Raw genomic sequence first — 14,260 nt, 5'->3', positions numbered from 1 at the left:
CACCCACTTCCCAGCACCTCCTGCAGGCGCACACACTCAGATCAAAGAGCCAACCCTCCACCTGGCCTGCCATCAGCTTCCTCCGGACCCTGCAGCCTCTTGGCTCATCGAGGCCTTGGGCCCCTCTGGGCGCTCTGCTCCTGCTCCATCTCCTGGAACACGCTGCTTGTGCATGAGCTTGCTCCCTGTCTGTTCAGACGCATGTTGTCTGGCTCCCCTGCTTTCCTCTTGTCCTCTGACTCGGGGCCTGAGAATGGCCACCAATCCTGCCCTAGAGGACCTGGAGGGTGCCCCCGCTCTGCAGCTGAAGCAGGGCTAAGGACAGGGTCATGTGACCCAGCTCTGCCACCGACTTTGTGGCTGTGTGCACATTACTCACCCTCTCTGTGCCTCATAACCTTCAGGAATAAGGGTCATCCTGATTCCCCTCTCAGAATGGATGAGTTTCAGAGAAGTGTTCAGGGGCTTGCAAAGATTCTGCATCGCCCTGCCAGACTCTTCCTGAGGAAAAGGCCACCCCATCCTGGGTCTGTCCACAAGAGTTGAGTCAGGAATGAAACCACTTTGTACCCCCAGCCCTCCCAGCCCTTCTCTGAGGCCTATTATGGGAGGCCTCCACAGAGAGCAAAGAATGCCCCCACCTGCTCTCCAGTCCACCATCAGCTTCAACAATGCCTCGGGGGAGACTGATCCCAGGAGGTAGGCCAGGGAGGCACAGTCCTGCCCTGGGTGGGTGAGGGTTCATCTGAAAAGCTGGGCGGGAGACACTCTGGGGGCAGGGTACACATGGGCCTGAGGCTCGTGGCAAGATGGAAGTGCAGGCAGCCTCCTTCCTGGGAACGGGAGGCCTGTGCAGGGCTGGTCACTGGTCAGCATTCTCTGGCCAGAGCCTGCTGTGACCTTGGCTGGCACCAACTCTGGGCCTGGATCTGCACCAGGACGACGTCCATCACGTAACTGAAGGCTCCTCAAATGCCATCTATTTGTGGCCTGAGCCCTGAGTGGCACGGGTCATGTGTGCACAGGGACGAGGTATTTTGGGCAGTAGGGGTGGAGCCTGCAGGGAGAGCATAGCACCATGCTGCCCTGGAACGGGCTGTGTGAACTCCCAGTTCCACTGCCCGGCTGGCTGCCTAGACCAGGTAGGATGTGATCAGCCCCACACTCCTGTCCAAGGCTCCCATTAGCAGATAGCCCCCAGGCCAGAGAGGAGGGCTCGAGTCAGTGGGCAGAAAGCCACCGTACTCTGGTCTCCAGACAGCTTTGGCTCAGGACTGTCCCAGCCAGTGACCTCCTTTCCTCTGGGTCTGGCAGTGTCTCACCAAGAGCCTAAGGAGCAGCCCCCCTGGAGGCAGAGGCTGGCTCTCACCAGCTCAGGTGAACTCAGCCAGGGGTGCAGATCCTGAGGATAACGTGAGGGGGCCATTAGGGGTCAGGGACTCAGCTCTGCTCTGTAACATCCAGCCCAAGCTTTTCCTGCTGACCCCTGAACCAGCTCTGACCTTGGTGAGCTCAGAGGAATCTGGTCCCAGCCAAAGCTGGTGAAGGTCATTGCCCCAGGCTGGTCACCTCCTGGACACTGCAGCCTCCAGTCTATGACCTGCTGCCAACTAGAGCATGCTGGGACCGCCCAGGGCTGACCATCTCCAGGGGCCCTGATCCCTGGCGGGTTGTCCTGGTGCAGTCTGCTCTAAGGGAGCAGAGGCAGCCAGGAGGTCAGAGAGGCCCAGGGCTGCTGGGGGGGTGGGAAGGCAAATGCCATGAAAGCTGGTTTACCCGCTAGTTCAGGGTCCTGTTTGATTGCAGGACGGTGGCAGTGTGGTGTGATAAAGTTACCATTTAGAGATGATTAGGAGACAAGGCAAGTGGGAGCTGAGGATTTTTTTCATTCAGAAGAAAGGGTTTTGCTCTCTTTCAGGGTGGAGATGGTGCACCAGGGAGATGGGGGCACCCCTGGGGGGGGTGGTAGCAGGTGAGCAGGTTGGTGCCCAGAGCCTGGGCCTGTAAAGACTCCACCCGGCCCCGCACTCTGCTGCCTCTCCAGCACCTCTGTTGACCCATGATGGACAACTTCCAGTACAGCGTCCAGCTCAGTGACCGGGACTGGGCTGAGTTCTCTGCCACTGCTGATGAGTGTGGTCTCCTGCAGGCTGGCCTAGCCTCTGGAGATGAGCTCTTGTCCAGTGACATTGACCAAGGGGACAGCAGTGGCAGCAGCCCCCCTGGGCCCCCACCCCTTCTTACTGGGCAGCTTGCTCCCAGGAGGAGGGACTGTCAGAGCTGTGAAGAGGAGGACGCCGTGGCCACAGGACAGCTGGTCAGAAGGTCTCAGGGTGAGCCTGTCCTGGCTCTGGGACCTGGTCAGCAGGCAGCCGGCACGTCCGCACAGTCAGAAGCTCTTCTGTCCCTTGGCTCAGGTGCTGCCCGTCCCGGTCAGTGCTCAGTCCTCTCACGGTCAGCAGCTTCCAGAGAGGAGATGCAGAGGCTCCTGCAGAGCCCGGCCCCCAGCCCCCCTGGTGAGCCCCCTCGGAGTCCTGAGTCTCCTAGCTTCAGCCCCACCTCCCAGAAACCCCCCGACAGCCCTGGAGCCCCAGCACGGAGCCCTGGGCGCAAGAAGAGACGTACTGTGGGTGCAAAGGGGGGAGGGCGCTCAGGAGCCCCAGGCCCTGCTGTTGCCCATCTGGGCTCCCTGCTGCCCACTGAGACCAGGCCTGAGGAGGGCACTGGCCTGGCTGGGTCCAGGGGCAAGGGGTTTGTGGCCGGGGCAGCAAAGCTGACAGCAGGAGCCCAGCAGGACACACTGGAGCCAGACTCTGCAGGTGCTCCGGAGCTGAGTGTTCGTCCCCCTGAGCATGCTGCCAGTCCAGGGCCAGGCTGGGGTCTGTGTACACCTGTGCCTGTCACTGAGCAAGGTACAGACCAGATCAGAATAACTCCTAGAGCTGAGCTACACACGGTATCCATATCTGTTCAGGAAACTCATCCAAATGTCTCCCTGGCTAAGCCAGATGTGGCTCTGTCTACACCTGCCTCCAAGCCTCAAATTGACATGGGTCTGTCTATACCTGCTTGCAAGATTCAACCCAACATGAATCTGTGTATGCTTGACTCTGAGCCTCAACCTGATGTGGCTTTCTCTGCACCTGCCTCCAAACCTCAGTCTGACATGGCTTCATCTACACCTGCCTCTGAGCCTCCACCCAACGTGGGTCTGTCTATGCCTGCCTCTGAGTCTCAACCCAATGTGGCTTTGTCTGTGCCTGCCTCTAAACCTCACTCTGATGTGACTTTGTCTACACCTGCATGCAAGCCTCAACCCAACATGGCTTCATCTACATCTCCCTCTGAAAGTCTACCCAACATGGATTTGTCTACACCTGTCTCCAAACTCCAACCTGATGAGGCTTTATCTACACCTGCCTCTAAGCCTCAACCTGACACGGCCATGTCTACATCTGCCTCTGAGCCTCAGCGTGTCCAGATTGGATCTACACCTGTCTCCACACCAAGAGTGTGTGTGGACCTGCATGCAGCAGCGGTGGATTCCTCTACTCTTGTCTCTGTGGCCCTGCCGTGCACAGCTCTGCCGCACTCTGTTTCCAAGGCTGAGTCTGAAGCACCTGTATCCACACCTGCCCCCAGAGCCAGTGCTGCTGAGCCCTCCTGGGCCCCTGTCCCCCAAGCAGGGTCTGACACTGTGGGGACAGAGGTGATTGTTCCTCCTGGGGGACCCCAAGAGAAGCCCAGAGAGCAGCCCTCTGAAGGGACCCCAGGACCCCCTGAGGGCGAGCCCCTGCAGGGCCCCATGCAGGCTCCCAAGAGGAAGAAGGTACGATTTTCTACGGCAGTGCCCAGACCGGAGGAGAAGCCAAGGTCAGCAGGGGCCGAGGGCCCACCCTCACCAGTCACACCCCGGCCCTCAGCCCTCAGAATGGCAATGGGGGGCCATGAGGGGTCTGCAGCCTGGAACGCTGTGGCAGTCGGGCCCCGGCCCCCCCAGCCGCGGATCCTCAAGCACCTGCCGCCCCCTGCTCCTTCTGCCTCAGTGAGGCCTGGGCTGGGCAGCAGCTTTGCAGTGACCCTCCCCGAGGCCTATGAGTTCTTCTTCTGTGACACCATTGAGGAGGAGGACGAAAGTGTGGCAGAGGAGGGAGCCAGCCAGGCCCTAGGCGAAGTCCAGTGGCCGGACACATGCGAGTTCTTCTTCCGGGATTTCCAGGGCCAGATGCCCCAGCATCAGGGGTGCTGTTCCCCAGCTGCAGCCCCGCCCCCGAGGGTCGAGGCTGTGCCAGTGGCACCCCCTGGTGACCTGGTGCCCATTTCTATCCCTGAGGCCTACGAACACTTCCTTGAGGAGGATGGGTTTGGGGGTGTGCTGCCATCCCTTCTCCAGCTGCGGGCCTCAGAGCACCCCAGGGAAGCGGGGCCCAGGATCTCGCCTGAGCCCAGCCCAGCCACAGTGGAACAACTCAGCCTGGCAGTCAGGCGGGCAGGTACGTTCTGCTTAGGCCCTAAGTCCATCCAGGTCTGGGAACACACTGTCCAGGGAGCCCAGCCAGAAGGGCTATGGGGGTGGGGATGGAGCATGATCTTGGGTCATCAGCCTCTGGGTGGGGGGGCCTTGGGAACCTGTTGGGAGGTAAGGGCAAGCTCCAGGAATCCCAGGACACAGTCCACATGGGGCGGCTGAGGCCGGGCACCATGGCCATTCAGGGGTTTGACCTGAGTCCAGGCCCAAATGCCGGGAAAGCCCGTCTCTAAACCGCCTCTAGCAGGATAGGTGCTGGGGGTGCTCTTACTTGGGCCTTGGTGAGGCAGGTGATGGCAGCACAGGTGATTCTTAGGACTGGTGGGTCTAGGGTACACATGTCCCAGGGTGGACATGTCCTGGCAGGCGTGCCCAGGGCAGATGTGTTCAGGGCACATGTGTCAGGGTGGACGTGTCCTGGCAGGCGCGTCTCGGGGTGCAGCAGTCAAGCTCTGGTGTACTTCTCTCTCCTAGGGGAGCTCTGCAGTCCCCTGGCCTCCTCTCCCTTCAGTCAGAATGACATGTGTCTGGTGTTTGTGGCTTTTGCCACCTGGGCTGTGAGAACGTCAGATCTACATACCCCGGACGCTTGGAAAACAGGTGTGGGGCTCTGGGGGCAGAGGGAGCTTGTGCCTAGGAGTCACAAGGAGGGGCTTCCTTGTTCAGCCTCACCTGGGCCCCTAGGGAGGAGGTGTGCACCCAGGGAGGAGGTGTGCGCTGGAGGCACAGGTTTCTCCCCAACTCTGCTTCTCCCCTGCTGACCGTCTTCCACCCCATTGCTCTGTCCCGCTGGCCTTGTCCTGCCCTCTGAGGACTGAGTCATGTGGCCAGAAGGGGATGACTGGCAGGAGCCGGCACCAGGAGACCTTGTGCTTCTCTTTCAGTCTTGCTGGCCAACATTGGCACCATCTCTGCCATCCGCTACTTCCGCAGGCGTGTGAGGCGAGGGCGCAGTCCCAGCCGCAGCTGTAGCCGCAGCCCAAGTCCCACCTCCTAGCAGCCAGACCTGGACCACGAAGACGCAGGACAGGAGACAAGCATGGTGCCAGGAGGTGCTGCCCTCCTCCTTGCCCTCTGACCCCTGTCTTCCAGGGCGTCCAGGAGGGAGCCAGTGTCTGTGGGGCTGGCTCCCTTGGACTCCACCTGAGGCCCAGCCAGGGGCTGAGGCCGCTCCCCTCCCCTTGGAGGAAGGAAATTTGGAAATCTGGGTGGGTAGGGACTGAGCAGGGAACTAGTTAATAGGGTATTGAATTAGCAAATGAAAAGCACAGGGCATCCAGTTAAATTTGAATTTCAGACATGCAATATTTGGGATAAATTTACACTAAGAAATTATTGTTGATGATCTGAAATCTAACTTAACTGGGCATTGTGTTTCATCTGGTTATAGGTTGGGGGGAAGTGGCAGGAGAAGATACTGGAATTAGGAGTGGCAGAGAGGGGCAAGGCAGTGCTGGGTTTGGGTGGGGTCAGGACAGGGATGCTAGGGGCCATAGGAGCTAGGGGCATGTTCTGGGGCATCTGCCCTGCTCACAAGAGCCTCTTGAACCCTGAGCCCCAAAGGACGTGGTCAAGGTAGTGGTGGTGGGTAGACCTGGGCAGATGCCCAGACACCTCCAGTGGTTGCTGCAGCCCCTGTGGTGGGGAGTCTATGGGGCAGGACCTTGGCTCCTCTGAGGAGACCTGGATGAGGATTCAGGCACAACCTGGTGGCCTCACCCATGAGGACTTGGCTTGGACTTGTCCCTGCTCCCATGGGTCAGCTGCTGTGGAGGTCAAGGCTGGGAGAGTCAGAGATGGGGTGGGAAGGTGAGTGGGGCCGGAGGTGGCAGAGCAGTGGCAGGGGGTCTGCCCAGGGCAGTGTGCACAGGGTCTTCAGGATGCTGGGAGATTCCTGGTTCCTTGGTGGAGGACACAGGTAGCACCAATAAAATCTCCTCTCTCTTCCTTGTTTATGGCATCAGTGTCTGACTAGCCCCATCCATACACCCAAGCACTGACCGTCCCACCCCTGCCTGTGCTGGTTCACACCTTGAGACCTAGGAACCTCATGCTCCAACCTCACACACTCAGACTCTGCCAACCTGACTTAGCCCTCTGTCCTGCACATCCATGTGGCCCCCAACTTCCAGGTTAAGTTCCCTCCCTGAGGGCAGAGCTGCAGATGGCATCTGCAGATGTTCAGCACCTCCCTGAAGACCCTTGCTGGGTTGTGGTCAGCCACACAGCCAGGGTGTCCCCAGGGATGAGGCACCTATTCTTAGCTATTCCAGCTGCTACCCATCTGCCCTCAGGTCCTGGACACTCCTTGGACTTGCTGGGGTCAGACCCACGCTGGGGATTTGACATGGGTCAAAAGATTAGGTGACTGCAGATCCCTCTCCAGGGTCAGAACTGGACAAATGTGGTTCTGACAAGTAGCCCTGGCCAGGGGCCATCAGATCCACTGGATGAGCCCCCCCTCTGCCTCCAGCCTTCTGAGCCGTGGCCATTTCTGGTGGGAGGAAGATGAAGTCTTGTCACCATCTGGTAGGGAGGGCAGAGACCCATCAGCCTGCAGGAAGCTACATCCTGGTTCGTACTTACCCCCAGGGAGGCAGGAACCCCACTCACCTGAGGGAGGTGGCAGAGGGCTAGGTGACACTTCCCTGGCAGGGGAGACCTGGGAACCCCAAACCACAAGTCTGAGAGCAGGGCAGATCCCCGGGAAGGGAGCATAAAGATCAGCCTAGAACCTGCCACGACCCTGCCATCATTGTCTCCTGGTCCTGCTGGCCCCACATTCTCCTATTTCTCTCTCTCCTGCTCCCTCGAAGTTCTAGGTCTGCCCAGCACCCTTGGGCCCAGGGACTGGGCCTCCTCACTCCTCCTCCCACAGTGGGGGCTGCTACTCACAAGCTGAGGGGAATCCGGGGGCTGTGGACCCCGGTCCTTGATGGAACCCCGGTGTCTCCGAGAAGCTCGGGACTGCAGGGCTCCTTTCTTGGAGACCAAATGGGGAGCTGGGGGGCCAGGAGAGCTGGAGAGTCCAGAGCAGGGATCAGAGACAGGCACAGACACAGGGACCAAGGGGAATGGGCTGGAAGGCTCTGGTCCAGGTGAGCTTCGTACTGCACTGAGGAACTGCCAGGAGAATGTGGGTAACGTGAGGCCCTGGGTGAGGGCCACCAGGGAGCACAGGGATTCCTGCCCCAGGCACCCCCCTGAGCCTCCCATCATAGCCTGAGCAAACCTCAGGTTTTGGCATCTCCCTGACTGCAGGCTGTGGCACATTCAGCCCTGTCACCAGCAGGCAACTGACCTCATCCAGGCCCCTGATGCCTGCGATCCTGCGATGGGAAGTGGCAGGTGGGGTGTAGGGATCAGCATACAGCGGGGAGTGTGGTGCCTCCGGGGGCTGCTCTGGGGCCTCTGGGCCACACCCCAGGCCCAGCCTGCCCACCTGAACGAAGGTGTGGAAGAGACAGTCCTTGAGTTAGAAGTAGCAGAACCTCTATCTGCATGCAAAGCCTTGGGAGCTGCAGGCCCAGCCAGGCTGAGAGACCAGGCCAGGGAGGCAGGGCAGGAGGGAAAGCCACCCCGCAGGGCTGGGCCACCTTGGTCAGGTCCAGATGCATGTGTGGTGGTACGGCAGGACCAGGCAGCTCCCCTCGGACCTGGCCCCTGGACCGGCTGCTGCGCCTCAGATCTGCTCTCCGTGGGCCGATGCTGGCACAGTCAGATTCAGAATCGGGCTGGCCCTGTGGGGGACCAAAACCTTCCAGAAAGTTCTCTTGGCCCTTCCCACTCAATTCTCTGAGGCCCCATGGCACTCCCTCCAGTCTAAGTCCCCCCAACCCAGGAACCAGGGTCCAGGCTCAGGCTGACGAGGCGTGGGAACCAGTCTCCCAGGCACACAGAAGCCTCCTGCCTCCTACCCTCTTCCTCAGCCATTCCCCCAGGTACTCACAGGTGCAGGCTGGGCAGGAGCAGGGCAGCCTGCAGGGGACAGCACTGAGGACTCAGGGAGGGAGTGGCTGGTGCGGTTGGAGGGGGGCGCTGGGCACCCTGAATCCCAGCTGGTCCGTCCATCAGAGGAAAGTGAGCCTCGGACACCACCTGTGACCTGGGCAGTCAGGGGATGAGCTGGGTGGCCAATCCCTCTCCCCACCCACCCATGTCTGGACCCACCCCTCTATCCCCAGGGCCTGAGCCAAGGTACTTCTGCTGCCCCTCACCTGTGTGGGCCCCTGCAGGCCTGGGAAGCTCTCAGGGTTGAGCAGCAGGGGGTCCCCATCCTGTCTGGAAATCGTCTGGAGGCAGAGCAGCCAGTGGCGGTGATCTTCATGACTGGCACACACCACCCGGATGGTATGGATGAGTCGGCCTGTACACAGACTCCATGAGGTGGGGCCTGGCAGCACAGGTGTACCCCACAGAGTCCCCATCAAGAGCTGGGCTGTCCACCAGGCTCGCTCCCGTTCCCCCTGGCCCCAAGGCAGGGGCAGAGTCTGGGTCAGAACGGACCTGAGATCAGGAATGAGCGGGTCTGCTTCTCTTCCAGGTTGATGTGGATGGCAGTGAGTGGCAGCTCCCCCTGTGGGCAGTGAGTGAGGCCTATGCCTTCCTGGGAGCAGCTCCAGCCCCTGCCTGGCCCCATCCCCCAGTCTTCCAGAGCTGGGCTGGGCACCCAGACAGTCCAGCACCAAGGCCAGTTCCCTGAGGAAGTAGGGCAGCTAAAGTCTCTCCTGGGGACATCATCACCCAGGTCTGCTCACCAACTCACATAGCAGATGGGGACTGACCCCCCAGGCAGGGAAGCCCCTGCGTGTCTCCTAAGTATACACCAGGGACATGCTCACTGGCATGTATGCACACGCCCATCAGGCAGCAGGAGCACATACCAATGACTCCCAGGAGTGGTCCCACCTCATGCCACCTGCCCAAGGGCGATGATCTGGCTGGTGGCTGAGGGCCCTTCAGGATGAGGAAGGTGCTCCAGGGAGGAACTCTTTCACCTCAGAGCTGAGATCAGACTGACCAGGCAGTGAGCCAGATGGGTGGAGCCCTGTGCTCTGTCCCAACAGGCCTTGATATACAGGTTCTCCCCGAGTTGCCGCCCCCACTCCACACAGCATGCCTCCCTGGGCAGGTCCACCCTGCGGAGGGCCCACCTTAAAGGCAATCCCATCTGGTTCCTCAGAGAAGATGGCCAGGGATGTGGGGTACAGGACCAGGAGCCGATCCCACTGCTCCTGCAAGGGGTCAAAAGACAGCATGGGTAGGGCTGGGCGCCAGGGGCTGCCCCACCTCCCCTATCCCCTCCCCACATCCCCTCCACCTGTGAAGGCAGGTGCTGCAGCTTGACCCTTGAGGCACAGATGGCACTGCCCACAGGTTCACGCCCAGATGCCCTCCGCAGCCAGGTCAGACGGCGCTGCAGGGACCAGGGGAGCTCATCCCCTGAGGGGCCCTGTGGAGGAGGCCATCAGGGTAGGCTGGCAGGGAAAGAGGGGGGAGGGGCTTGCAGGCTCCTGACACTGACCTGCGGGGGCACAGAGTGGCAGCGCCGCAGTCCCCCGACAAGGGCCATCTGCTTTTCCAAGTGGTAGAGCCAGCAGCGGAGCTCATCTTCACTGGGGCAGAGAACGAGGAGTGGGGCGGGCAGTGGGCCTGGGGGTGGAGGAGCAGTGTGGGCTGAGGTGGGCCCAAGCTTGGAGCCCCAGAGTCCAAGCACAGGCCCCTCTCCAAGGGATCTGTGCAGATTGATCCATGGCCCTGGCTGGGAGGCACCTTCTAGGAGGCCAGTGTCCTCCACATACCTGTGATCTGGAAGCCATGCTCTCCAGTCTCCTCGAGGGGGCAGATGCTCAACTCCACCAGCGGCAACAGCCCCTGCCAGAGAACAGGTAGTAGCAGCTGCAGGAACTCTCAGGGGCCTTTCCCCCACCCTTGCCCAGGCCCCTTACCTGGAATGTGAGTCCTGCAGAACTGTGAGCCTGGAAGTAGAGGTGGGAAGGGAACAGCTCCAGGTAGCAGTCACTGGTATCCTGGGGAGAGCAGATGCCCATCTGAGGGACTGGGGCAGACAGGATGGTGGGGTATGGGTCCCTGAGCATGCCCCCCAGCCCCCACCTGGCTGTGCTGGAACCGCAGCTGGACCTTGGCATAGTGTACCACCTTGCCCAGGTTCCTCACGGGCACCTTCCGCCGCCCCTTCTTGAACACACTCAGGATGGGCTGCTCCAAGTTCTCCGGCTGATTCTCCAGGCCTGGAAAGTCCTAGGGGAGTAGGGCTTGGGGAGTGGCCAGATAGGGCCAGCAACCCCAACCCATTACTCAGCCACCCATATAGGCCTGACCTGTCCATGCCAGGCCACACAACACACATAGGCAGATGCACACAGCCTGAATACATGGAATGGTGGCAGAATACACAACATGCACACAACACAGCTCCCCAGTCCATGCTACCTGGTAGCAGTGACAGAGAAGTTGGGACTCGGTGGAGTCAACCCTCATCTTCAGCACCTCCTGGTTCTGCCGCTCTGCTTTGTTTGTTCAATCTCCCCAGACTTTTCAAAGGAGTTTTTTGGGTGTCTGGGTGAGATAGTGCATAAAACCCTGCCTTTTACCAATAAACTGGTAAATGCTTAATACCTGATTCTATAAGCAAAAACAGACAAAAAAAAAAAAAAAAAAAGCAAAAGCCCAAGCCCTGCTCTGTCATAGCCACCGATTTCCTTGGTGTGAATATTCCCACTGCAGCCTGCTTGGACACCAACACGAGTTCTGGGTGCTCAAGTGCTAGTTGCCCTAGCATACCGAGCGTGGGCCTCAGTCTCTCACACAAAAACGGCAATGACTAAGGGTTCTCTGCGACCTGCCCCTCCACTCTTCCTCCCTCTCTTTCTCTCAAATCAGGCACATGTCTGAATCGGGCTGTTCCCTTGGCTGGGGCCACTCAGCACTGACTCTCCACGTCACAACCTTCAGGCCTTTGCTCAGCTCTTACCTTCTCCCTGGCTGCACACTCTTCTAAAATTCCAGCCTTTCCTGTTCTAGTTAGCTGCCTGACCACAGTTGACTTACTCTATTTCTACTTAGTCCTTCTGTCTATCTGCCACTGCTGAGTCTCCAGGGCCTGGAACGTGCTGGGGGGGGGGGGCGGTCAATGCATTACGCTGAAGGGAAGGAAGAAGGGCCAATGTCTACACAGCACTTAGGTAGTCCTGGCAGGGAGTTCGTTCTCTACGAATGGGGGCTTTGATATCAGAGCCAGGGTCAGATAGGAGTCAGGTGCTAAGGGCCTGGAGAGGACTGTGACCTACTAGCCTAGGGGCAAATTCTGTTGGGGGTCACATTTGGGTCACCTGCAGGGCTGCTGTGTCCTGGCCAAGCCAAGCTGCCCCTTGGGCAAGCCTAGGAATGTGAACAGACAGATCACAGTTCCCCCGGCTTCTCTGCCTCTGGGTGGGGCCTTCTGCACCCACACCCAGTGTGGGAAAAGATTCCAGATGACACTCTCGAAAAAATAGGCCATGAATCCGTAAGGGCTAGGCCACTGGTCCTGTGGCCTAGGTCAGCCTTGGGGCCCGGGAAGGACAGCTAGGAACTGCAGTAGGGATGGAAGCCTGGCCAGGGCCCTCCCTGGCCCCTATCTCCCAAGGCTCAAGGGGTCTTGACCCTTTTCCAAGGGAGGACCACTAGGGACACCATGCCTCATGGGACTCCCTCCAGGGTCACACTGCCTATCCTGGGCTGAACAGAGAGAGTCAGGGTCTGAGATGTAGCCCCTTCTCTGAGGCAGCATAGTTTCTGAAGCCAGCAGCTGACCGCAAGAGCCCTGAGACCTTAGACAGGGGACAGGGGAGGACACGGGGTCCCAGCCTGGTGGGACAGTGAGAAAGGTAGGCTCTGGGAGCCCATGCCAGCTGCTTCAGTCCTGGCCCAGAGTCCGCGCCCCCACTTCCAGCAGAAGATCCGCGGGCATGGTCCCACAGGAGGGAGCATCAGTCTAGGTTCTGCCCCAACCGGTGCCAGCTGTTGGGGAAAGAGGCTAGGGCTCCTCTACTCAGCCAGTCCACCGTCCCACAGGGCACCCTCAGTTCCTTCCGGAGAAGTAGCCTAACAAGTGCTTCGTGGTCACTTCCTTTCCGTGCCGGGGCAGGAGGCACCAGCATAGGTAGGATTGCAGTGGGCAGTGGATATCTGGGAGCACTTTCCTGCGAGACCCTGAAGGAGAAACTAAGGCCTGCAGTAGGTGACCAGCTGGCTCTCTGTCGCCTGAAACCCTTTACTTTCTCAAGCGACATCACCCAAAGAACTGCAGCATAGACGCAACCGGTGAGCTGGAGACCTAAGCTGGCGCCGCCTACCCCTGAGAAGCTTCAGAGGCCCCGCCCAGAGGCCAGGCGCACGGCTCACCACTGACTCAGTCCCAGTCTGGGTTTCGTTCTGGGCCAGACTTTCGGCGGATGAGCTTCCCAGGGCGGGGCAGTGTCCACTTCCTCACCTCCCTTTGGATCTAAATCCCCTGAGCTGACTGGGATGACCCTTAGCTGTGCAAAACTGCGACGCACACGCTGGCATACGACACAGAAGCGAGCGCAGAGCTGCACTCAGACCCCAGGCCTGGCGACAGATGGGGGCCTGCCACACCGGCCGGGCGCTCAATGCCTCAGCACCGCGGGCAGCTGCCGCTCCGGCGGGACACGCCCTCGGCTCACCGTCCCAGGGATGTAGTAGAAGATCTTGTCCGCCGCGGCGTCCCCGTCGGGGCCAGCCTCGGAGCCGAACAGGCCCGCCAGCTTCCTCGAGGTGTCCTCTCTGGGGACAAGTGAAAGGGGGTTTGGGGCTCGGCCTGGGTCGGGTCGAGGGAGACCGTGTTCCCGGGTGGCTGAGGCCGCCCCTCTCACCTATTTCCCTTCAGCGAGGGTTTCCTGGAGAAGGAGGCCCGCAGCCTCCTGGGGGTCTGAGGGACGCAGTGGCTGTTCCCCATGGGTCCGAGCGGCGGCTGGCTTGGACCGAGCCGGTAGACAGGTCTGGGTCCCGGGGTCGGGATCCTGCCCCCGCCTCCCGCGAGTGGGCGGGGCTGTGGGACTGCTTCGCGCCTACTCAGGGGTGGGGGGAGGAGCCTTTCTGGGAGGGGCTTGGCTCCACCTGAGCCCAGCCTCCCAATGGACCCGGGCTGGGTTCTTCTGCACAGCTCTGGGGCAGAGGAAAAGGGCATCTCCTCGGATGGGGACCAGAGCTTCCAGCCTCCCAGGAGGATCAGTAGCGCCTGCTCTGTGGGCACCGCGCCTGCCTGTGTTCAGGTTGGGGGTGACTGGGCACTAAAGCCTAGGAATCCAGTGACCTTCCCTTCTAGTTGCCCACCCCCCAACCTGAGCACATATCCGGTTTTTATGCTTATCCCAATTGGTCTGAGTCACTAGGAGCTGTCAAGAGAGTGCTCACCCTCAGCCACAGAAGCAGGAGTTTGCAACCATGGGGAAGGGGGAAGCCAGAAGCCTGGGGCCAACCCTCACTCCAACCATAAGTCATTGTCCCCAAGACTTAACTAAATGCAAGAAGGTCACACATTTCCCAGGTGCCCAGACAGTAATGGCAGCGTGGAGGGCCTTATCCTCCACAAGTGATCCCAACCCCCAAACCTGGAATGTCACAGGGAATTCTCAGGACCAGGTTAGTAGCCCACCTCCCCTACCTCCCCCTGCAAAAGTGCCACCTTGCCGTCCCCAGGCACTAATG

General features: G+C 60.1%; 2 protein-coding genes across 3 annotated transcripts; one reads left to right on the top strand and one right to left on the bottom strand.

Moving 5' to 3' along the window:
• The first annotated feature begins 1,057 nt into the window (after positions 1–1,057).
• Perm1 (PPARGC1 and ESRR induced regulator, muscle 1) lies at positions 1,058–6,481 on the top strand. 2 transcript variants are annotated; one of them, XM_071617220.1, is made up of 4 exons: positions 1,107–1,142; positions 2,045–4,493; positions 5,003–5,128; positions 5,413–6,481. In XM_071617220.1, the coding sequence occupies exons 2-4, from the start codon at positions 2,060–2,062 to the stop codon at positions 5,523–5,525; spliced, it is 2,673 nt and encodes an 890-aa protein (XP_071473321.1). In that variant the 5' UTR covers positions 1,107–1,142; positions 2,045–2,059; the 3' UTR covers positions 5,526–6,481. The 2 variants fall into 2 exon arrangements, with proteins under 2 accessions (XP_071473320.1, XP_071473321.1); XM_071617219.1 differs by having other exon boundaries at positions 1,058–4,493.
• On the bottom strand, positions 6,480–13,562 carry Plekhn1 (pleckstrin homology domain containing N1). Its single transcript, XM_027947675.2, has 15 exons — positions 13,426–13,562; positions 13,237–13,336; positions 10,643–10,789; positions 10,477–10,557; positions 10,330–10,402; positions 10,053–10,180; positions 9,849–9,980; positions 9,682–9,762; positions 9,035–9,104; positions 8,746–8,894; positions 8,478–8,633; positions 8,125–8,268; positions 7,830–7,970; positions 7,424–7,651; positions 6,480–7,190 (listed from the first exon to the last, which is right to left on the bottom strand). Exons 1-15 carry the CDS (start codon positions 13,506–13,508, stop codon positions 6,966–6,968), a joined length of 1,938 nt encoding a protein of 645 aa, XP_027803476.2. The 5' UTR covers positions 13,509–13,562; the 3' UTR covers positions 6,480–6,965.
• Between the last annotated feature and the right edge of the window lie 698 nt (positions 13,563–14,260).

Source organism: Marmota flaviventris, chromosome 10 (genome assembly GCF_047511675.1).
Source record: "Marmota flaviventris isolate mMarFla1 chromosome 10, mMarFla1.hap1, whole genome shotgun sequence".
In the NCBI taxonomy this organism is placed as follows: Eukaryota; Metazoa; Chordata; class Mammalia; order Rodentia; family Sciuridae; genus Marmota; species Marmota flaviventris.
This window is presented reverse-complemented; position numbering and strand designations above follow the sequence as displayed.